Source organism: Poeciliopsis prolifica, unplaced genomic scaffold, assembly GCF_027474105.1.
Source record: "Poeciliopsis prolifica strain line A6 unplaced genomic scaffold, Auburn_PproV2 SCAFFOLD052, whole genome shotgun sequence".
Taxonomy (NCBI): domain Eukaryota; kingdom Metazoa; phylum Chordata; class Actinopteri; order Cyprinodontiformes; family Poeciliidae; genus Poeciliopsis; species Poeciliopsis prolifica.
In genome coordinates, this window is record NW_026562427.1 from 1,901,354 (window position 1) to 1,923,536 (window position 22,183).

At 41.0% G+C, this 22,183-nt stretch overlaps 4 protein-coding genes across 5 annotated transcripts; all 4 read right to left on the minus strand.

The window, feature by feature from the left end:
* Nucleotides 1–925: 925 nt before the first annotated feature.
* Nucleotides 926–1,614, minus strand: LOC129378552 (lactose-binding lectin l-2-like). The gene has a single exon (XM_055058865.1). The coding sequence runs from the start codon at nt 1,514–1,516 to the stop codon at nt 1,031–1,033; it is 486 nt and encodes a 161-aa protein (XP_054914840.1). The 5' UTR covers nt 1,517–1,614; the 3' UTR covers nt 926–1,030.
* A 737-nt stretch (nt 1,615–2,351) lies between these two features.
* On the minus strand, nt 2,352–11,099 carry LOC129378614 (acetylcholinesterase collagenic tail peptide-like). 2 transcript variants are annotated; one of them, XM_055058964.1, is made up of 18 exons: nt 10,693–11,098; nt 10,070–10,190; nt 9,843–9,976; nt 9,629–9,736; nt 8,487–8,531; nt 8,338–8,364; nt 7,312–7,383; nt 7,133–7,195; nt 7,028–7,054; nt 6,723–6,767; nt 6,486–6,521; nt 6,334–6,414; nt 6,126–6,222; nt 5,855–5,997; nt 5,646–5,765; nt 4,230–4,359; nt 3,754–3,856; nt 2,352–3,126 (listed from the first exon to the last, which is right to left on the minus strand). In XM_055058964.1, exons 2-18 carry the CDS (start codon nt 10,170–10,172, stop codon nt 3,057–3,059), a joined length of 1,404 nt encoding a protein of 467 aa, XP_054914939.1. In that variant the 5' UTR covers nt 10,173–10,190; nt 10,693–11,098; the 3' UTR covers nt 2,352–3,056. The 2 variants fall into 2 exon arrangements, with proteins under 2 accessions (XP_054914939.1, XP_054914938.1); XM_055058963.1 differs by having other exon boundaries at nt 10,070–11,099.
* Nucleotides 11,100–13,780: 2,681 nt separating this feature from the next.
* LOC129378559 (cytochrome c iso-1/iso-2-like) lies at nt 13,781–15,822 on the minus strand. The gene is made up of 3 exons (XM_055058871.1): nt 15,696–15,822; nt 15,292–15,469; nt 13,781–14,348 (listed from the first exon to the last, which is right to left on the minus strand). The coding sequence occupies exons 2-3, from the start codon at nt 15,458–15,460 to the stop codon at nt 14,203–14,205; spliced, it is 315 nt and encodes a 104-aa protein (XP_054914846.1). The 5' UTR covers nt 15,461–15,469; nt 15,696–15,822; the 3' UTR covers nt 13,781–14,202.
* Nucleotides 15,823–17,072: 1,250 nt separating this feature from the next.
* Nucleotides 17,073–18,482, minus strand: npvf (neuropeptide VF precursor). Its single transcript, XM_055058902.1, has 3 exons — nt 18,305–18,482; nt 17,281–17,666; nt 17,073–17,182 (listed from the first exon to the last, which is right to left on the minus strand). The coding sequence occupies exons 1-3, from the start codon at nt 18,464–18,466 to the stop codon at nt 17,110–17,112; spliced, it is 621 nt and encodes a 206-aa protein (XP_054914877.1). The 5' UTR covers nt 18,467–18,482; the 3' UTR covers nt 17,073–17,109.
* Between the last annotated feature and the right edge of the window lie 3,701 nt (nt 18,483–22,183).

Below are 22,183 nucleotides of genomic sequence, written 5' to 3' on the forward strand. Positions count from 1 at the left end.
CAAACTTTTCATCTGCTTCTCATCTGCAGACCGGCGTTGCTATTAAGTTTAGTTATTACGTTTACGCGTATTGGTTCAGACTTTAGGCTGATGCAAAAGCCAAAATGTTTTTATTTTATCTTTGCTATATTAGAGTTACCTCAGGGAAAATCCGTGACTTTTTATGGACCTGAGCGCATGGACAAAAGTACAATTTCTTGTTTAAAGTATTCTGCAAACATAAACGTGAAGGGGGGGAAATCAAAGTTGGAGTCAAAATTTATTAAAATATTCACATTTGTACCTCAGTTTTGTTTTATTTTGTTTTTTTATGAGTTAAATTCTTTGCAAAAGCATTTTTTTACACATACAAATGACTTAGTTCCCAGTGAGTGATTTAAAAAAAGATATTTCACCTCCACTCACCAACTTCAAATTATTCCTGGGTCCTTGTCCAACCTCATTTGTTACACTTTCAGTTGAATTCACCTCGGGCCAGTTAAATTAAAGACTGTTTCCATATCTGAGACACTTTAAGTCAAGAAAGTACGTTTGGAAACTAATAGTTTGTCTATTTCAAATTCACGGTTCTGACTGTTGAAAATAATCCCACGCAAAGTTTACAGTGCAACATGTACTGTTTGTTCAGACTTTGTCCATGGGTCTTGTGTAACACTCTGCTGGATTTTCCTCACACAAGTTAAATTTTTTTTTCACAAAAATGTCATCTGCACATAAATTGCTGCTTCCAAAATGCCTAAAGAGGTTGAAGAAAAAAAAGTTAATAAAAATATCAAAATACATCCAATGCCAGAAATTTCAGTTCCAAAAGATTAATTTTGTTTTTGTTTGTTTGTTTTGATTTTAATTAGATCTAATGCGTGAGCTGCACTACATCACAGAAAAATGTAGAACAAATAGTATTCAATAATCATTCACAAAGAGGTTTTCTGGATAGCAGTTTTATTTTTTTATTAATTACACAGATTTGTTTCATGACTGCCGACACAAGTTACATTGGACGGCAGATTCAGATGATTTTTCCCTGCCTCTACATACAAAGGCAGTGCTTTTTACAGACGAAAGAAAATGTCAGTGAGCACACATAATCATTCCACTTATAGCGTGTCCACATGTTGGTGTGTCCACAGTGTTCATTTCCTCCTGCATTATCTGGTTGATGTCCGTCCCAATAGAGAAAATCCATTTTGGACCCATCCGACCACATCCAGGACCCTTCCTTGTGGAGATCGGTGAGTCCAATCCAAGTGAAGGCCTGAGCAGGATCATAGCTCTTGATCATGGAATTGACAAAATTGTGTTCCTCCAGGCTGTGGATGGACACCAGGTTGCTGTCCAGGGACAGACAGTGGAGCTCCGCATCAGCCCAGGTCATCTTTGTGGCGACGTATTTGTAGCAGCGGCCGCTGAAGCTGTACCAGAATTCTGGACAGTTGTTTGTCGTTAGCATAAGTTCATTCCCGTTGGAGGGAGACGTGGCAACCAGAGCCAGACTCAACAAGAAGATCAACAGCATGTTGGAGTTACAAGACAAAAACTGTGCCTTGGCTTCCTGGTACTGGTTCCTGGTTGATGGCTTCCTGAACTTCACTGATGGATGTTATCAAATCATCCACCTCTTGTCATGTTGTGATGCGTCTCACAGAGAGGCGTCTGCTCGATTGGCGAGTTTCATTGGTCAAATTAATTTAGAAAAAAAAAGCGAGATAATTATTAACCTTACATTTCCCTTCAACCTCCAAGGGTTGCATCACAGTAAAGCTGGTACTTAATCTTTTTAACTTTCCCGTTATGTTCGTTTCTGAGGATCAGCAATAACCTGTGACGTTTTTAACCATGTAATTGTGTCAAAAACCAAAAACATTCCTCCAAAACATTTTTGTATGTGAATAAAAGAGACAGAGTGTGGGCCACACAAAATGAAAAATAATGAGTTGATATCATGATTATTTACAGTTGGGATTCTCATAGCTAAAGCAGGTGAAACATCTTTGAATGGAACATTAAGCTCAGAAACAGCTAAATGTTTGTGTGAAATAATACCAATGAAGTGGTTTTTGGTAATGCTTTTATCTTCTGTTCTTATCCTTTCTTAATGTAACCAGGATGACAGACATTTGAACAAAATGGTGAAGAGCTTTATTTTTCGCTCCATTTAAATATTCCCAATGAAATAGTTGCAGAATGAATTACTGGACTTTGTCTTTGTTGCCGGTGAGGAACAGGACTGTGTTTCTGCGTTGCAGAGATCTTTCTTTTGAACGAGAAAAGCAACAAGTGCAGGAATATCTACAGGAATCTGCTGCAGAGCTTTCTCTTCTGCTTGGCTGCTTTCCACACAAGCCCCGGTGTGAAGATCAAGTCTTTATTGATGTTATTATTTTATCAAATGTACACTTACATTCATACATCATGCTGCTTCGGTAACCGAATGTTATCACTACGTTTTTGCTAAAGGACATTCATGTTTTCCTGTCGGATTGTTTGCAATTTCTCTGCTAGAGGGGACGCGACATGGCTACAGCTTTGAACAGTTAAAGCAGTCTGCTGTGCGCTTATACACATTTGCATGCAATAACACAACATTGCACTTAATAAACACGTGTTTTGTAATACATTGCACAGGAGTAAGAACATTCAGCCGCCTTAGATTTGCATACTACAATACAATACAACCCTTTTTGTAGGAAAGAGCACATAGCTTATTTCTGCATTAACAGTCAGCATGTCTTAAAACAGCGTAAGTATTTGACATGGCACAATCGTTACATCCTTAAAATGTTTGCGTCCCCATCTGAAATGATTTTATAACAGTGCTGCAGCCCATGGAGCTGTTATCTGAGGCATGTTCAAGACCAAACCTCGAGGTGTGGAGGGTACTACAGGTGATGTAAAAAAACAAAAACACATTCTTCCATGACTTTTCATGCCTCGGAGCAGGCACTTCAGCTTCGCTTTAGTGCAGCCTTTCAGTGCATCACTAGTTGGTTTCAAAGTTTTGATACTCCAGAGGAAGTCTGAAGTACTATTTCTTCATTCAGGGAGGCCTTCTTTATTCAGGTGAAGTACTTGCAGCCGGTAGAATCAATGAGGCAGGACTCAGTGCATTTAAGCTGCCCAAGGGACCTGCAAAAAAAAAAAAAACATAGAGAATGGTTAAAAATGAATGAAATGTGCCATTTGCTAACAAGAATATAAAAGCTGGGCTAACTTGAATAAGTCGGGGAGTCCCGATAAAAACACATGGAAATATGTCTACCTCTGCATCTGCTGCTCAGTTTTTTTTGTTAAAAATAATTTAGCAATATTTCACATTTAAGAAATGCTGCACTTCACATTCAGTCAAGTATTCAGATATTTTAACTCCCTCACTATCCTCAATTTTTTCTTGGGTCCTCATTTTATGGGGAGATAATTGATCTCCCCATTAGCTTAATATCGCTTGAGAGGTCCACACTAAGAAAAAGAAGCTCCACAGCATTATGCTGCCACTACCTTTTTTGATTCACAATTGTGCACTACTTTGTGTTGGACCATGTCAGAAAATTCCAATAAAATACATTGGAGTTTGTGGTCGTCACGTGGCACGACTGGAAAGAAAATTGAAGGTGTATGAATTGTTTAGCGAGGTGCCATATTTAAAAACAGCTTCCTTTTACCGTATCGTCTTAAAATCTGTAATGAAAGTTGCTGTGATTGAAAACTAACCCAGTAAAACACATGTGTGCATGCTCTGAGAATCAATTAGCGTACCCGGGAAGATAGGACTTGCAGGTCTGATAACCAAAATCTTTCCCATCGCACTCTTCTATACCCTCATGTCGGTATCCATCTCCACAGTAGGCCCACTTACAATCTGCGGGGAGCAGGGGGAGAGAAAATGTGAGAACGCAACAGAGCAGGAGAAAGAAGACGTTACTAATTTCTTTGGCACGGCAACCCGTGTTCGGTGATGCCAGCAAAGCATTTTCCTGCTAATTTAATTGGATAGAGGCAGAGCATAGTGAGAGGTTGGCAGGGAAAGGGAAGGGCAAGGGATTAATAAAAGATCAAGGAAAGTCTTTTTTGACTGCGCCACATGAGCACAGGATCCACTGGCAAGTTGCGGTTTTGCTCTGCAGCACGCTTCTATTTTTCTTCTGGCAAAAATCTAGAATAGTTTATTTAGTGAAACTGCTGCGTAACAAGCCGAAATGAAACAGAGAATATAGCCTGTGCGTTTTACTTACTGAGACAAGCGTCTGTGACGATCTGGTTTCCGTCGTCGCACTCCTCCCCGTGCTGGACCTGCACCTTCCCGTCCCCACACACGCCTGCTCTCTCTGGGACGGTCTCCGTGGACTGGAACGGCTGAAAGGGCTGCAGGGACAAAAAACATAAACGGTGTCCAGGTGTTGCTATGCAGACTAGAATAATGCTAGCACGAGATCATTTTAGAGACTAAGCATGTTAAGCTTTCAAGCTGAAGATCAGTACATGTTCGAATGCACAGTCCTTCACAGAAGTATTGCTACTTACCACATTGCATTTGATTGAGATTTTATGTGCTAGACCAGGGTTCTGCAGCCTTTACAGTCCAAAGAGCCATTTTTACCCTCAGTGAGGCTAAAAGAGCCTGGTTTTAGTTTTGCACATGGAAGATTAACTTTTTAATAAGACATTTTTGATGAATATCTGCAGTACGAAACTTGTCATTTTTGATGAGTTGACATGTTATTTCTGTTCTCAGGTTTTAAAATGACATAAAAACCAACACTTGCAAACAGAAGATGGATACATTGTCAATATTTGTGAAAATTATGTAAAAAGAAAAAAAAGGACACAGATTTCAAGTAATGACAGAAAACAATTGCATGTTTTTGCAAATGCAAAAAATGTAATTTACACTTTTGTAGATGAAAAATTGTAATAAAATGTTATTTGTAATTAGATTTAAATTAATTTAAGTTAAATTAATTTAAATTAAATTACATTTAAATTTAAATTGCATAAATAAAATTGTTACAAATATAAATGGTGTCAACAACTGATGATGGTTCTTATCATATCAGCTGGAGCTACATGCGGCTCTGGAGCTGCAGGTTCCAGGCCCCTTTGCTAGATAAACCAAAAGCACATAATATTCAAGTAGAAGGAAGTTAATATTTTGGTTTCCAGATTTGTTTTATTTTTGCAGGCAGAAATGTAAAACAAAATATGTCCTGCATTTGCATCAGCTTCAGATACCCCTACTTAGAGTCAGTGCAAGAAACAGAAGTGTTTGGCCTATAGGGAAAATACCATATGGGAAGAAAAACGGACAATGCATATCAGTCTAAAAACCTAATTCTCATGCTAAAACATGAAGCCGGCAGCATGATGCTGTTTCGCTGAAACTGTGTAGTCCTGGTAGAAAATCTGTTGAAGTTTGTTGAAGGGTTGAATCTGGGAGGAAAGGTTCGCCTCTCATTAGGACAATCATGAATGTCCAGCTGGGACATTCATGACATTCATGGAATCAAAGTATATTCATGTGTTACCATGGCCCAGTCAAAGTTCAGCATTCATGACCAATTGAGAATCCATGCTGCTTTGCTTTATTCCCTTTATTTTTTGTTTGTTTGCAAGACATTATAACACTGAAGTACACCTTTGAATCTAATTACCTGAATGGGGCTCCAGCCATCTTTATCCTTATAGTAAAGCATCCGCTTATCTTTCCTTAGTACGATTGCGTTTTCGACATGAAGGCGACCCATCTCCTCCTCACTGTTCACCACAAAAATCTGCACAAAGAACCGGAGAACACTCACAAACTTAGTGGCCACGCTAACGGTAGGATTTCAGTTTGGACCGTCAACACTCAGAGTCTCACAGCAGTGAGTTTGTTGCCGCCCCGTCGCGTTGTGTAGTAGTTTCCAAAGGGGGCGTTATTTGATCCAATTACAGTATCACAGTCGCAGTGACCTGGTGGTCCCGGAAGGCCCTTCTGTCCTTTCTCCCCCACCAAGTAGAGACCTGCAAAAAGAGTGAATGGATAATGCACACAGGGGTCAACACAAAATATAGAGGTGAAAACAGATGTGTGTGTGTGTGTGTGCGTGTGTGTGTGTGTATAGGAGTGTGTGTGTGATGTGTTACAGTACCTGATGCTGGAGGTCCAGGTGGACCAGGGAGGCCATTGGGACCTGCAGGTCCTGGGGGTCCCATGACTCCTGGGGCCCCTGAATGCCCTTTCATACCCTGCACAAATTCAACAAAAGGCCAACCGTAAACACAAACACAGAGAACTGTCACTTTTATCAACTTGCTTAGTACAACTAGAGTCACGCAAATAGGACAAGATTTCTTTACCTGTTTGCCTCTTTTCCCTGGTCTCCCAGTTGGTCCTCTCTTCCCAGAAACACCTGGCTCTCCCTTTGGGCCCGCCTCACCCTGAGAGAAGAGCATTCTTCAAGGCTCCGGCTAATTTTTAATGTGAAAATTCCTAACAGCTTATTCAATACCTTCTGTCCGAGCATCCCAGGCAAACCAATTGAGCCCTGGACAGAGAAAAATAGTTATGAAAAATAAATATCACTACAGCAATTTAAATCAACTGTCTTGCATCAGACTTTCTTCACTTGGAACTTTTAGCTGGAACGCAGTATGAGCAGATTATCATAGAACCAAACAGAAGTACTAAACGCAAAGGGACAACAGTTTCCAGGTGACTTCAGGACCTGCGGTGTAAACAAACAGACCTTGTCCCCTTTTGGTCCTGCAGAGCCACGGTCGCCTCGGTCCCCCTAGTCAAAAACAAGAGATTGAAATGTGTCAAAGTTCAATCACAAACAGAAAGCAGCAAGCATTTGCTGGAACTTCCTCCATCGGCGGGTCAGTCGTTGATATTATTTTGTTGCATAAATGTAACGAGGTAGGCTATAAATCACTCTAGAGTCAGGAGGATCCCCCCATTTGGTGAGACATTATTGGTTCTTTTCACATTTCCAACTTCTTTTGGAAACAGTTACGGTTTAGCAGGAAGAACATGTGCCTCTAAGCTTACCTTGTCACCTTTGTAACCAGGTAAACCCTGAAAAGGCAAGCAGAGAATGTTAAGACTGACCTTTAATCTACACGGCTGTTTTCATGATGGAAAGATCTCTCTGACCTTTGTTCCCGGTGGACCTCGCAGCCCTGGTAAACCCATGAGTCCTGAGTCTCCCTTTTCTCCCTTACAACCAATTTTTTTAAAAAAAATCAATAATTTCCCAATATACAGATGTCTATGACACATATTTATCTAGTGTACCATAGTACAGTGATATATTTGTACCTTATGGCACTTACTTTGGGTCCTTGTGGACCAGGAAATCCTGGAAATCCTGGTGTCCCTGGAGGACCGGGAGCGCCAGGACGGCCCTGCAGGAAAAGAAAGTCCCAGTTAGAAATACTGATGCATATATTCATGTTTGTTGGGGAGAGGGGGGCAGAGGTTTCAGTATTTTTTTTGAACATATTACAGAATCATGCAGCTTGCTTTTCTGCAGCAAAAACAAAGACACTGGCCAGAACTGGGGAAAATATAGGTGGATGTGGGAAAATCTGGAAGAAATCTGTTCAGACTTGGATTTTTCTTCGTTTTTTTTTAAACATGCACTATTTTTCTTTCCTTTCACAACAACCTCACAAAGGCCTACCAAAATAAATGAATAAATAAAAAATCCCAAAACATTACAGTTTGTGGTTGGAGCATGACAAAAGGGAGTATTGGCCATTAAAGAGCTTATATCTTCCCATATATATATATATTGAGTAGGATTTTGATATATGAAGAAAGAATGTCTGGATGAAAAACCTTAAAAACGAGGAATGGAAATAAATCTCTAATTAGTCCCACTCTGCAGCTCTCCGCTAGCTGAACAGAAGAGAAGCTTCCTCACATCTTGTTTACACCTGAACTGCATCCCAGAGCTGCAGCCCGTGCTTTTGTTCGGCAGGCCGTTTGTAAGGCTGCGGCGTCTGGAGGCACAGTGGACCTCCTGTGTGATTTATCATGGAAAGCAAAAGCACTTAGGAAGATTAAAATGCACAAGCAGAGTGCTGGTGGAGGGGCTTGATCAGCAGGACTTGGGTTCGGTCGTGGAGGTGAATGGGACCAAGCCAAGGAGAGTAAGGGAAAATGAGCAGGGTACCGAAGGATGCCCTGGGAGATCAAACTAGTGCTCACTGCTGAGACTAATGTTGCATGGTCCATTTAGTGGCGGGAGCAGGATTCCGGGGATATTGATAAACAAATTGGATTATAGAAAGAGAATGGTTGGAGGAAGCTGGAGAGAGATATGAAGGAATACGAGCAGTAGAGAAGCTGTTCACCCTTGCCCCCGGACGTCCAATTTCTCCCTGGAGGACGACAAATGGAAGAAGAAGAAGAAGAGATGTCGTTAGAGTGCAGGTGAACGCAAGGACAAATTCCTTCAGCAGAAAACTGAATTAGGGACATAATTTTCAACGAGAACACACACCTTTCTCCCTTTTGGTCCCCTTATACCAGGCAATCCAATTTCACCCTGAAAAATGACACAAAACATTTTTATCCAGCTTGTGTGACCTATACTGAGGACAATACATGTGCAGCATCATCAATAGTAACAAGGTTATGGAAATTCCTGTCTAAGCTTGCTTAACAATATTTCCATCTACTGCCTTTAATGTCTGTAGCTATCCAATGCAACATGATTTAATCAAAAGCTAATGCATGGGGCCCGGCAAAGCCATTTACACCCTTTGACCCTTTCTATATTTTGCCCCCCCAAAAAATCATCCCATCAACATGATGCTGACAGCCACAAATTAAAGACAAATGCAGAAGATTACAATTCAGAAGTTATAGTTAGTAGATAGAATCCACTGAGGGATAGCATTGTGGAGAAGCGAAGGGTCGGATTAAGTTTCAACCTTTATCCCAAGAACTGGAATGGCTCAACTGCAAACCAGCAACGACATGGACATATGCCTGAACTGGACATGTGGAAGAAAGTGTTCTGGTCACAAGGAACCAAAGTTGAACTTTTTGGCCTACAGATTGACACTTCACACCAAACTGCATGCACCATCCTAGTGGTGACACACGGAGGTACCAGCATCGAGTTGTGGCGATATGTTTTTTTTCCAAAAGTGCTCTAATTGCCATTTTCCGGTCAGTCTTTGAAGAGCTTAACCTTCCGATTCTGAATTGGACTGACTTTTTGTAAATGACTGACACTGTCAGGTGTTATAAGGTTACACCTGCAATGTTCCAATCTTATTTTACTGAAAAAGACTGAACAATGCCCATGGCACAAACTTTTTACCTGCACATGAGGTAGCGCATGTGACCCAGTGGGCGGGTCTGTCACTCACTCCTCTCTCAACCCTAATCCTAACCCTATAGGCAGAGATTTTCACATCTCTGTGGAGATCAGTGCAAGATCCATGGATAAGATCATTTTGACATTTGAGTATCGGCTGATCACCTAAAGCTAAAGAATTCAGGGATGATCAATCGGTGAAACCGCTAGCGTCTTCAGAAATACGTTGAAGTTTGTGGCTACATTGGGAAGAATTCAAAAGACACAAATATGTTTACAAAGCACTGTAAATGTAATATGTTGAGGTGAGTCCTCACCTGGGGCCCTGGGGGTCCCGGGGGTCCTGGTGAACACTCTGGGGTTACATGCGTATTATCCAGTCCTTCACCTCCGATAATGATCGGTTCCAATAAGCTCAGTGCGTCCTTCATTTCACCAATCATGTAAACACATAAATAAAATCAACAGCTCCTCAATGAGTGCGGATGGAAGCAAAGGCCGACGAGGAGGGGGTGCGGCACACAAACTTACAGGCGTGCCCCTCTTCCAAAGCAGAGGAGGAGGAGGGAAGAGCGGCGGTGGGGGAGGCGACGTGAGACAACAGGGGTCAAACCTCAACGCTTCATCCAGGAACCTGAGCGCTGGGAGGACGCCCCTCTGCATCGCTGCGGCGAAACACTCATGTTACATGGTCTACTGTTACATAACATCTGGGCCTGTTTCCGTTCCGCAACACACACTCCCAGCTGATGCCTTACCTGAGCGAGGCGACAGGATGCCGTCCAGGTAGGAGTGGTGGGATAAGGCCCAAGCGGGACACAGAAGAATGGGAAGGGACAATGCAATTTTCATCAGCTCCATGCTGCCTATGTGCTGTCCCTGAAATGAACACAAGGCAAGCTCTCCTAAACACATGCGCTAATCCTGCAGTCCCCTGGCAGCTGTCACTTTTCCTTTTTCCTCCCTTCAGAGCCCTCCACCCACCCACACTCTGGAGTCTGTCACTGCTGCTCTATAAACTTGTTGAAGCCCCTCACTGCAGCAGATGCAGCCACCGCTGTAATTCCAGCCCTGCACATACGCCCTCTGTGCCAGAATTAGACTAGGAAGAGGGGGTGTTTCACCAGCATACAGTGGACGCGCACACACACACACACACACACACACACACACACATCATGCAACTGTAGTGAGACTGTAATGGGTCCATTCAAACACAGTGTTAGAGTGAACACACATTTCAGCATTGTTGATCAAGGGATGTGATTAAACCATGGGGGATGAACCCCCGGTTTAATGTTCTCCTGCTTTGTATAAGCGGTACAGCCCGTCCAGTAGAGAACCAACATTGGAAAAGTGGCATCAACAGGCTCTCTCCTACCTTGCACTTGAATCTGATTGTATGGCACCTGCAGACACGCTGTCTGACGCTCCTCTCACCTCAGAGGAATGAAGCGCGCCGAGCAGACGAGGCTTTGCTGACATTCACCGTGCAAAATTTGCAACCCTGATCAATCAGATCCTACTTGTCGACCTCCTCCTTCCCTCCGCCGGTCGATAACAATTTTTAAAGGAATGCAGTTTTTTTTTGACCCCCTCTTCTCTGTCCTCCTCCTTGTTTTCTTCCTCCTTCTGGCGCTGAAATCCCCAGCAGAAACCACAAAGCAGCGGTGCCTCAGACCCACTGGATCGACTGGATCTGATGAATCTGTTGTGCCATCCGGATCGACTTCAGATTCGCTCGGACGGATCTGACAGTTCTAAGGAGCGCCAGCACGCAGCTCTGGCGCGATTTGTTATCGGTCTCTTGTTAGAATAATGGCGCCCTCTGCTGGATATTTAGAATAAGGCATAAAACCTATATTTACATACAACGCTTTAAACTCGAGGTACAAACTCCCCCAAATAGGAACTAACTAACTAACTAACTAACTAACTAACTAACTAACTAACTAACTAACTAACTAACTAACTAACTAAGCAAGCTATTTAAGATGTTGATTGTTGAATGTGACACTGGGAGCATAAACACCTTCTTCCCTTTCCCGACGGCCCCCATGGTCAGCGGCTGGAAGGGGAGGAAATGACAGCAGGAGGCACAATCAGCCACACTGCGGCAAAGACATGCCTCGAGATGAGCGGAAAAACACAATTTTTACCAAATGTTTGGACACACTAAGACTTCTTTAGTCTCTCCAAAAATATTGTCAAACCTACAGCAGGCTGATATGTGGAGGTGATGAGCAAAAGCTGCTAAACTTGAAATATTTTGAATATAAAAACATGCCTTATAGTGCTTTTGTGATGCAAACAATGGCTTTTAAAAAATCTTGGGAGGAAAACCTGACCTTCAGATGGGATTGTTTTCCTACAGCCTCAGAGAAGAGTTGGGGCCTTCTGTCTCAAACTCTGTCTCAAACTCACGCTCCTTCAGAGTTCAGCGTTTCCCCGTATTTGGACCTCAAAGCATCTCAACGAAAATGTTAACGAGAAAGGTGGCTAAATCTGCTTAAAAAGAGCTGTGGCTCACGCCCACTTAAAAGGACAGGTGTGCTGATAATGCAACGCATGGCAAGGAAATGCTGTGTCATGATTATGAAGCGGTTGTGTGTTCTCCTCCTCCTACCATCTTTCTCTCCTGTCTCGTCTCTGTTTACATATCATTGTATCCGATCGAAACACCAGAGCGGGACGCGCTCTCCTGTGGCGCCTGCTTGTCACTTTATCATATGATTTCAGTTGCAATGAAGCCATAACTTAAAGCAGCCTCTCCAGTTCTCAAGGTCACTCCATATTTGAGTGAAACAGCACTCAGGTTATTTTGGTGGGAGAAGGCTGAGTGGAAGTGAGTTGTCATTTTTCTTGAAGGCTTGACTCTCAGTAACTTTTCCCATGATACTGATGATGTAAGAAACAAAAACATGAATAAAACAGCTTGTCTAAAGCGAAAGGTTGTGGTATTCAGAAGATAATTGAACTTGCAACTGATTCCAACTAGTAAGCAGATGAGCAAAAACAAAAAACAAAAAAACATTGCTTTATTATTTGGGGTTAGAAATCGACAATCAGAGCAAGGATCGTTGTGTCTCTGTTTGGAATAATTGTTTTAACGCAGCATGGCGATCCACTGATTTCGCAGCGGTAGCATTAAAGAAACAACGCCTTGACTTTAAAAATGTTTGTCTCCCTCTACTGGTCAAATATGGGAAAGCCTGCACTGTCACATCCTCTGCTTTTCCTCCTTCACAAAACTAGTTGATCATTGATTGATCTAATGCTTCACGCATTTATGTTCGGTGGCAAAAGTCAAGATTAATTTAGCAGCTCTGGACATATTTCAGAAAAAAAGAAAAGCTTGACATATTATGGCAACTTTTTAAAGCATTTTGCATGCAAAAGCGTTCTTTACGAATTGATGGTTAAATATTACACAGATTGAGATTGTTAAACAGAGACCCATATTATACATGTTGATGGCATAAGCAGAAGACAATGTAGGAAAAGGCAAGTGATTGTACATTATCATTTGAACTACTGACCAATGCATTTGCAACCTGCTCAAATGAATGATTAACTGTTCGTTGGATGTGTGCAAATGACAATGATTTGAATACTGAACAAGTACAGTTTTGAACATTTCAAATCTGTTCTGAGAAATGCAACAAAATGACTGAGAAAACAACAATAATGCACTTGCCATTACTGTAATTGTCCAGTAACGCAAAGAAAGGTCTGTAACCTTCAACTATTTATTTTTTGAGCAGTAAAAATACATTCAGCTCATTTTATTAAACACAAACTAAATGCTGATGATGTAAGAGAGAAACCTGTGTTGGCAGGTCAGAGTTTGGCAAACCTGAAAAAGCAAATGTTATTCCTTTTTTTTTTTGCAAGGAATGCTAGATGGTGTTTAACAATATTTTCATTTATGTTTGGGATATTAGAGAAGATCTGACCTTTTCCTCATATGAATTTTTCGGTAATTTAGAAAAGAGCCACCCGAGGATGTTGTTATCCTTTCACACAACAACATGGAGTTTGATGAAACTGAATTTCCTTCATGCAATGTGAACACAAAGGCGGATTATCTTTTCAGAATTTGGAGGGCAATTCTGCTCCTAATTGCTCCTTGACTTAAGAGGAACTTCTGACATGTGGAATCCACCAGGGTCATTCATTCAGGTGAGCTCTCCATGCAGGTTTTCAATCACCAAGCTGCTCAACATAAAATGTTTCTTGCATGAATTTCTCCTTATTATTTCAGTACAGTGCTTTACTCAAATTAATTTCTCATGAAGCAGCTAGAAAACTGAATACAAAACTCCTGCTAAGAAAAACCAATAACAGGAAAAAAACAAACAAAAAAATCCCCTCTCCTCCTCGTCTAATCCATGATCTGAGGTCTGAGACACAGCAAAAAGGAAAATACGAGATCTGACACAAAACAATTGTATTTATTGGTTCAGACATTGTAAAACACCCCTTAAAAATGTAAATGATGTGACATGACTTATTATTATTAATCCAGCTGTTGAATTACAAATATATACATAACCTATCAAGATCTGTGCTGGGAAATTTTTGAGTTGTTGTTCTTGAAATACGAGAAAATGAGAACAAGAGTAAAATATTTTCCCCATTCGACCCATCCATAAAAAGGGCCAATACAAATCTAAACCAGAACTGAACAATCAATTTCTTCAGCAAGAACAAACAAGATAAATATAATTGAACAAATTAAAGTTTAGCATGGGTGCTATGTGCGTCGAGCAGCTAATTCCTCAATGAACAGTCATAGAAAAATAAGAGAAACGACACATTTTTGACTCATAAAAGCTCATTCAATCCCTCTATGTGTAGCTGCTGGAACGCAGTCTACTATGTCAGTGCATTAGGAGGTTGCGTCCTTTAAGTAGGCAATAACATCTGCTCTTTCTTTCTTCTTTGTAATCCCACTGAAGATCATCTTGGTACCAGGAATGTACTTTTTGGGATTTTCAAGGTAGATATTCAGAGTTTCCTCATCCCAGATGATACCTAAATGGAAAACAAGACAAAGACAATCAAACACATCTGGTGTGTGCACTAAAGACTTCAGAATGTCGGTGGAATGGGTTTATAGAGCACAGAGAGCCAGAGAGGAACAGCAGTGCTGCCAGCTGCATGTTCAGACCTGCTGTCTCACTTTATATAGAGAAAACCAGCTCCTATTAAGGAGGAATAAGAAAAACATGGACATTATGTAGAAGGAAAGCTATTAATAGCTTTTTCAGATTGATTGAAAAAGAGAAGAAACATTAGGCAGGTTATTGTCAAGAGTGTAGCCATATCAGATTTGTCATCTTTGACCTGTGTACTTCTGAAACAAATGTTTTGCTGAAGACTTGCAAACAGTATGCAGATGTAATAAACAATTTTCCACATTAGGTCGCTTGAGATCCGGCACTATTTGTCACATTTCTTAAAAATGATGGCTTTGGCTAACTGATATTTTTCTGAGATATTTGGTCACTGTAACTAGTGGATATGTGTTGACGTAAACGATTCCGTTGTGGCTTTCGCCTCATGTTCACAATAAAACATCACTGCAGTCTCAAGTCAGCCACAGTCAGGTTATCTTCCATTGTTATTCAGTAATTAGCTCCATCCATCTTCCTGTCAACTTTAACCAGCGTCACTGTCCCTGCCGGTCATAACGGCCCCACAGCATGATACGGTCACTACCATGTTTCACAAGTGGGAGAGAGTTTTCCATGTCAGCAATAAGAAGTTCTGATCAGATGATCTTCTTCCTGTGTTTCTTCTTATGACTTTCTTTTCTTTCTTCTTTAAAGTCCAGAGTTCAAGAATTCACTAGTAATACGTTGTCAATCACATACACACATACACCTACTTTATAATCCGTTGTAGTGCGAGTTACCTGGTCAATTTTTCATTTCTAGAATAGAAATGTTCGGTGCATTTCTGTAGTGATTCATACCTTTCTCCATGTTGGCCTGAGTATAGGAGTATCCAGGTGCCTGGCCCGTCTTCCTGCCAAACAACCCCCAGAGGTTTGGCCCCACCTTATGGCGACCCCCTTCCTCCACAGAGTGACACTGGGAGCACTTCTGGACAAACACCTTCTTTCCTTTTTGGATGTCCCCCATTGCCAGCAGCTAGTTTTGGGAGAGAAGGACCGGCGGAGCCACAATCAGCCACATCACAGCAAAGAAATGTCTGATGAAGCGAGTGGAAAATGACCACATGCGCAAACGTTTGGGCAAAAAGTTTTAGCAAAAATTTTGTCTGGACGAGAGACTGAATGAGAGCGTGAAAACTGCTGGACTGAAAAAGTGAAGAGCAAGGGATAACAAACAGAGGAGGATCAGATCAGATTCCTACCGTCAGCGTGGAATGTGTTGAAACGCCCTCAGGAAAATGTTTTCACCTTTCTTTCTCAAATTCACACTCCTTCCCTTTTGATTGCTTGCTGACCAGAAATGATTGTTTTGCTATGATTGAACTGTCCTTGAACCATAGAGCAAATGAAATAAAGTTTCAGGGAGGGGCGTAGTCCTGTGGTGGTTGAATGAGCTCTAATATTTGGGCCACACCCACCTTGACAGACAGGTGGGGTTTGTTTGCCATGTATGTCAGTTACATGTCTGAAATGCTTTGACTCAGTGCTTGTTATCAAACAGTTTGAGTCAGATTAAACTCCTAATCTCAGTTTCTCTGTAAAGAAATCTGATTACAAAAAACCCAATGAGGAAAATTGTGATAATCCTCATAATAAAAGGCAGTTTATAATATGCAGCCAATTGTAATAGTTATGAAGCAAATATTGCATGGGAAGCATCTGTTATATTCACTAAATATTTCTGTGTGTAATTTCAACAAACTGTTATTTCTCAAAGCAAATGCTTCGAGAAGTGGCACCCATCACCCAAACTGCTGTATATGTGATACATTTAGATGATAGTCTATGTAATACAAATTCTAATAAAGTACTTTAAAGTCGGTGTATTGTGAAAAAATGTGAAATGACATGTGGTCCACTATAAAGAATATATGTGTGTCTTTTATTCTTTAAGATTAATATTGGGTAACTTGCTCAACTCATTGCCTAAAGGAAAAAAAAAAATCCATACTTCTGCTTACTCTTATACCCCTGCCAAATGTAGATTTTAACACGTTTTTTGTCAAAATCAGCTTGACTGAAAGGAAATAATTGAGCCTTTTTTTTTTTGTCAGTAGTTTGAGTACTGTTTCCAATCCATATGTCTTTAAAGGCTAAATCTAAGTGTGGCAAAGGGTATTATGCACATTTTGTTGTTCTCTCGTGTTGTAATAGTGACATGATGAGGTTGTAACACAGCAGTCAGGAAAGCTTTTGGATTTAAAGCATGTTCATTGCACACTCTAGTGTTCAAAAAATTTAACAGCTGCTTCCTCAGCAGCTTACTATAGCAGGTTCAGTTTTGCTATTTTTTTTTTAATGAACCACATTAAGTTCAAATCGTATCTTCTCCCCTCTGAACCAGTTCAAGAGAATGACTCAAAGTCAAAGGGCTTTATGATGAACCTTATGCTTTCTCATCAGAACATCCCTGAGGGAGTTTCTACAGAAATGATGATGAGTTAAGATGAATAACACAATAACATTTTGCATTCTCATTGCTTGAAGCTTTACTTTTTGTATGAACTTCATTGTTCTATAAGATCAGTTTCAATACAGAGAAGGACAATATTTTCAGAAGACAACATCTACATGGAAATAGTCCAGATCTAAGCTTTGTTTTAATAGAAGATCTGGCTATCCTTTGAAGGTCTTTTCGTCCGTGTCTACATCTTCTTCAGAACTGGTTTTGTAGTCAAAATCTTCAGTCCTGTTGAATAACAGCACATTTTAATTATAGCAAAGGAAGCAGGGTTAGAGGTGAAGATGAGTGTAAGAGGGATATTAAAGATTGTGTCATTTCCATACCAGTGCAAGCCAGCGTCCAACAAGTGTTCACTGGCCAGCGTCCTTAGGAGACTCCAGTAAGGAGTGTTTCTTCCAAATCTCTGAGGCAGCATCGGGCTGGGGGCGTCCCGCGCCTCGCGGCACTCTGCACACATCTGGATCAGCTCCCAGGACCTCCCGAACCTCTGGGGCATGTTGGGGCTGGAGTTGGGCACCCTCTCGTCGTTGCTGTCCCTGCCGAAGCGCAGTGGCATGTTGGCGTGCATGTGGAGAGGTTTGGCCGTGGGGGGGTACAGCTTGATGATGGTCGGCAGGCTGTTCCTGCCGACCCCTGGACCCCTGGTGGCGGGGGTCACGTGCAGCTTGAAGCTCTCCAGATCCAAACTTCTGCGGAGCCCGCTCGGTATCTGGATATGTTACAATTGCATTTAATCAGATCAAGTGGACTTTCAATGTGGGTCTTTGTGTTCTTCAAAAAGTGACAGTGACAAATCAACGTCTATTTTTAGTTGTTTTATAAGCTAAAGAGCCAACATTTAATGTTTATTTTTCAAAAGTAAAATGGTTTGGTGTTTTTTCCTTTTGAGGCTCAATCAATTGATCAATTAGTCTTTATTTATGGAGCATGTTTTTTACATTAAATAACCCAAATCACACATATAAATAAACTTAAAATGAATTAGACAGTTATTTTGAAACAGGAAGTGAGAAAGATCCACTGAAAATTATTCAAAAACAATAGCCTTGAGTTACAAAATTGATTGATGACGATGATCATTACTCTAAGAGGTGATGTATAGCTGTAATCAAGCTGTACTCTGAAAGCATGCATTAAAGCGGCTCTTTTTCCTTGATTGAAATAGTTTATTGTCATTTGAAAATCTGCGCCTTATACTACGCCTTAGGTTTTACCCACACAAAGCTGGAGTAAAGACTTCCACTCAAGTGCAAGATCTAAAATAAAGTTATAAAGAGCCATAATATAAGATGGGTTTCAGAAAAAAAAAAATCCACACTATTGATCGGTTGACTGGTTGCTTCTGACCTGCTGGCGCGGCTGTTTCCTCACAGAGTGCCTGTCGTCGATGGCGCTCCGCAGGGTTTCATCGTTGTGGAAGGATTTCCCAAAGATGTGGAAGTCAGACGCCGCCGCGCCTCCAAGACTCCCCATCATCAGGAGAGCTGACAGTATCACTGCTGTCAACATGCTGAAATCTGTTGCTCCTTTCCGAACTGTGTTTGGACATGTGGCTTATTTCCCACTCAGTGACCTGCTGCGTGTCATATAAGCCCTGTGGAAACCCACGTCACATTAAAAAAATCTGACACGCACAGGCACAAAGTGATGCATGCACATTTATTTTTGGCTTCATTTAAACAAGGCAAATTCCTGTCCGAGCCACCATTCATACCTGGAAAGGTAGCTATGTATGTATGCACTAATTGGGCTCCTGAATAAACAGGACACTTTTGTTTCTTCTAAAGAGCAGATAACATAAAAAAATAATAATAATCACACTTTACTATTTGTACTGAATCAGCCATCAGTTGGGAACAACTTATAACACTGGAACCAAAGTTTGATCCTTCAAGAGGCTTTACAACCAAACATCCTAACCTATGAATTAACATATAATGCATATTGAAGTCGAACTGTTCACATTCTGAAATAAAATCAAAATCTTCAGAAGTCATCTGATGCCTCAGAGGTTTGTCAGAGAATTGTAGTGAAGGGGCAGCATCACAAAGACCAAGAAAACCACAGCGGACAGGTCAGGGAGGCAGTGGTAGAGAAGTTTAAAGCTGGTTTGGGGGTGAAACAATATCCCAAGTGCTAACTATCTCATGAAGTACATTCATCATTATTTTGTATTGATCTATCATTTATAAATCCAGTGAACTGCATTGAAGTTTGCAGTTCTTACTTAGCAAAATGTAACATTAATGCCAATATAAGGAATTTTTAGATGATTTTAAGAAATCTTTTACTAACAATGTACTAACAATTGCTCATATTGAACAAAGTCACACACATTTTTTTTCAGGTTTTGTCAGCTCCAGTGACCTTTATTTATTTATGTTTTTTGATAATGGTCAAACAGGAAAGTGGATTGTGAGAGAGGGGGAAGACATGGGGCAAAGGTCATCGGGCTGGGACTCCAGGACTAAGGCCTCTGCAGATGAGCCACTGCAGTGGCCAAACTACACACAATTTTTTATGTATTTGGCTTCCTCTTATTAGATTAGTTTAGATTAGATTGGATTTTATTAGACAGAACTTTGTTAATCTCTGGAGAGGTTTCCTCTGAAATTCAGATTCCAGCTGCAGCACACTGACAGAAAGAAAAATAACTTTAGCTAAGAAATATACAAAAAGGGGGAACATAAAAGAGGAAGATGCCTAAAAACAACATAGGAAATCATGAAATGAATTCAACCTGCATTCATTAATGACTTGTGTTTGTCTCATGAGACTGACTGACGTCACCACATTTTTTATTTTTCAGGTGTTTGCAGATGAAGCCAGTAATGAGCAATTTTTTATTTTTTTTGGTTGCGTTTGGACCACCAGCAAACTGAATATGAAGAATCCCTGTCAGACAACAGCGGGGGAATTTTAATTTGATCGTTGCAGTTTCCCACGTTGCCACGTCTGAGCACGCAGAACATGTAACACCGCGGCAAAGGCAACTCAGCGGAAAAGAATTTCAGGCTCATCTGGTTTCAGTGATTCAGACTAAGCCTTGAGAAGGCTTGCGTCTCAGTTTACTTTTCTGTATTATCATTTACCTCCCATCTCTTCTCAGCTCCTCTCTTTGTGGTTTCTTTGCCTGACCCTGGCCCCGGCTCGCAGACTGCGGGATTTGGGATTTACGACCACATGTCGGACACTCATCCTGAGCACTATCAGCAGAGGCCTTCAATAGACCTCTCCCTTTGTTCTTTAGCTGAGCTCATAGAGCACTCCCTAGAAGACCTTGTTCTCTGCCACTGTAATTCTCTCTTCCTAATGTTTTTAATGCTCTTCTTTCGCCACCCCTGCAGCCTTTTCATCTTTCCATCTAGATGCTTTCAGGCCTCCTTCCCCTGCCCCCTGCTTCTACGTATTATTAATGGATGTCATGCTTCTTTGACAGAAATATAGCCAACATTCCCGTGTTTAATGATAACTGTTACATATATTGGGAAATCTTGCATTCCCATGACATTGTTTGGACATTGAAATGTTCTTTATTTGCCTATACAAGTGCCTCAGTAGTGTGTATCATATTTTCTGCAACTTGTGAATCAACAGATTTATCTGAGCGAATCATTTGTAGTCCAGTTTGACTGCTCACTCGATGAACTACAAGGTTACATCTTTGTTTCTCTGGAGGTTGTCTTGTGCTCGTTTGTTTATTTACACCTTCCTTCTCGCATCTTGTCTCCGATTTCCATGCAGTTCCCTGCAAACCAGAGAAAATAAATCTGTAAAAGGCAGATATAGTCAGTGAGTGCCATTTAATTCTCAAAACATTCATTTTATCGTCCCCTTGTTTAGCAGATGTCGAAGATAAATTTTCCCTGCAAAGAAAAAGAAGCAAGCATCTATCTGGTTAGATAGGTTTTTCTTCTTTTACAAATATCACCAATAACAATTATCACCAATTAATCAATCAGCATCAAACTGAGGATGTTTCTGGGCAGCGTTCTCTGGAAAGCTTGTAAAGGTAGAAGATAAAATAAATGCACCAAAATATAGGGGAGTTTTTTTATTTTAACTGAACAGTTCTAAATCATCGTATTTGCATTTCAACAGATTAATTCACTCTGGTTTGCTGGAAACTCCACGGAAAACTGTCACGAGATTACGAGAAATAAACAAACCGACCCAAGACGAACTCCAGAGAAACCAAGAAGTAACATGACAACAGTTTCATCACGATCACCGCTGCCTCCCTGTCTCTCTAAGCTGCTTGTTTAAAGTCTGGCAACGATCGCAGAGCTCCCTTCTCAGTCTAGATCTCAAATACCCGATATGATATGTGGGAGTCTGCGGTTGCCTCTCCACCGAGCTGATTTACGTGGAGCTTTATCCTCACCCTTACTTAGACAACAGCCAGGTCATCGTCACAACACTTCACATGCCTGCACACTCTGAGAGGAGACCCATTCATCAAGCCTTCCTGACCGCTTAAGGTTCAGACGGTGATCAAATCCATTTCTGTTGGATCTCAGTGTCATAACGTATGGCACAATTAGCTGACACAAGACACACAGCGCTGCGTGTGTGGTCTGTAAAGCAACTGGTTAAAGAATGAAAGGAAAACTATTAAAGATACACTGGCTTCCTGTCTGCTGAGCAAACATTGAATGCCTAGTATTTTATTGGTTTTCTCAGTGATAGATCAACTAAATTCATGGCTAATTGTCAGACTTTTTCTAAGAAGGATCTTGGTCATTTGCATGCACCCTGCTTACTCAAACACCTCCAACTGAAATCCAGTGCTACCAATTTTCTTCCAAAGAAATTGATAAGAAATTAATAATTAATATTAATTAATATCATTGTTTTTTTTCTCAGGACAAGTGCAGGTGCTCTGTGAAAGCATCAGAGATCATGAGTGATCAAACAACCTTATGACGTCCAAAGAAGGCAGTGGACGTGTCAGGAGTAAAACTACACGGAAATCAGGGTTAGTTTTATAAAACAACATTTCCAAGCTTTGAACATTCTGAGAACTGTTCAGTCTGTCACAACTGTGAACATTCGAAGACGCAAGCTTTCAGCTAAACCAACAGGCTGGGCAAGAAGAGTCACAGAAACAGCCAAGAGAAGGTGTAGAGATCCAGGTTGACAGGGCAATTATCAGCGTTGCTGCATTCCACAAATCTGTTTATATGGAAGAGTTGCAGGGGTAAAAAATTGACTAGTTCATATGTG

Excerpts from the sequence above, each read along its gene's own strand:
- LOC129378552 (XM_055058865.1), bottom strand. The coding sequence starts at position 1,516 with ATGCTGTTGATCTTCTTGTTGAGTCTGGCTCTGGTTGCCACGTCTCCC.
- LOC129378614 (XM_055058963.1), bottom strand. The coding sequence starts at position 10,226 with ATGTGTTTAGGAGAGCTTGCCTTGTGTTCATTTCAGGGACAGCACATA. Across the intron at positions 8,532-9,628 it reads CGGGACCCCCAGGGCCCCAG|GGTGAAATTGGATTGCCTGG; the intron begins GTGAGGACTCAC and ends GTCATTTTTCAG. Across the intron at positions 3,857-4,229 it reads CGTCACAGACGCTTGTCTCA|ATTGTAAGTGGGCCTACTGT; the intron begins GTAAGTAAAACG and ends TGCTCCCCGCAG.
- LOC129378559 (XM_055058871.1), bottom strand. The coding sequence starts at position 15,460 with ATGGGGGACATCCAAAAAGGAAAGAAGGTGTTTGTCCAGAAGTGCTCC. Across the intron at positions 14,349-15,291 it reads TCAGGCCAACATGGAGAAAG|GTATCATCTGGGATGAGGAA; the intron begins GTATGAATCACT and ends TTTTCCATTTAG.
- npvf (XM_055058902.1), bottom strand. The coding sequence starts at position 18,466 with ATGTTGACAGCAGTGATACTGTCAGCTCTCCTGATGATGGGGAGTCTT. Across the intron at positions 17,667-18,304 it reads GGAAACAGCCGCGCCAGCAG|ATACCGAGCGGGCTCCGCAG; the intron begins GTCAGAAGCAAC and ends TAACATATCCAG. Across the intron at positions 17,183-17,280 it reads TTGGACGCTGGCTTGCACTG|GACTGAAGATTTTGACTACA; the intron begins GTATGGAAATGA and ends GTTATTCAACAG.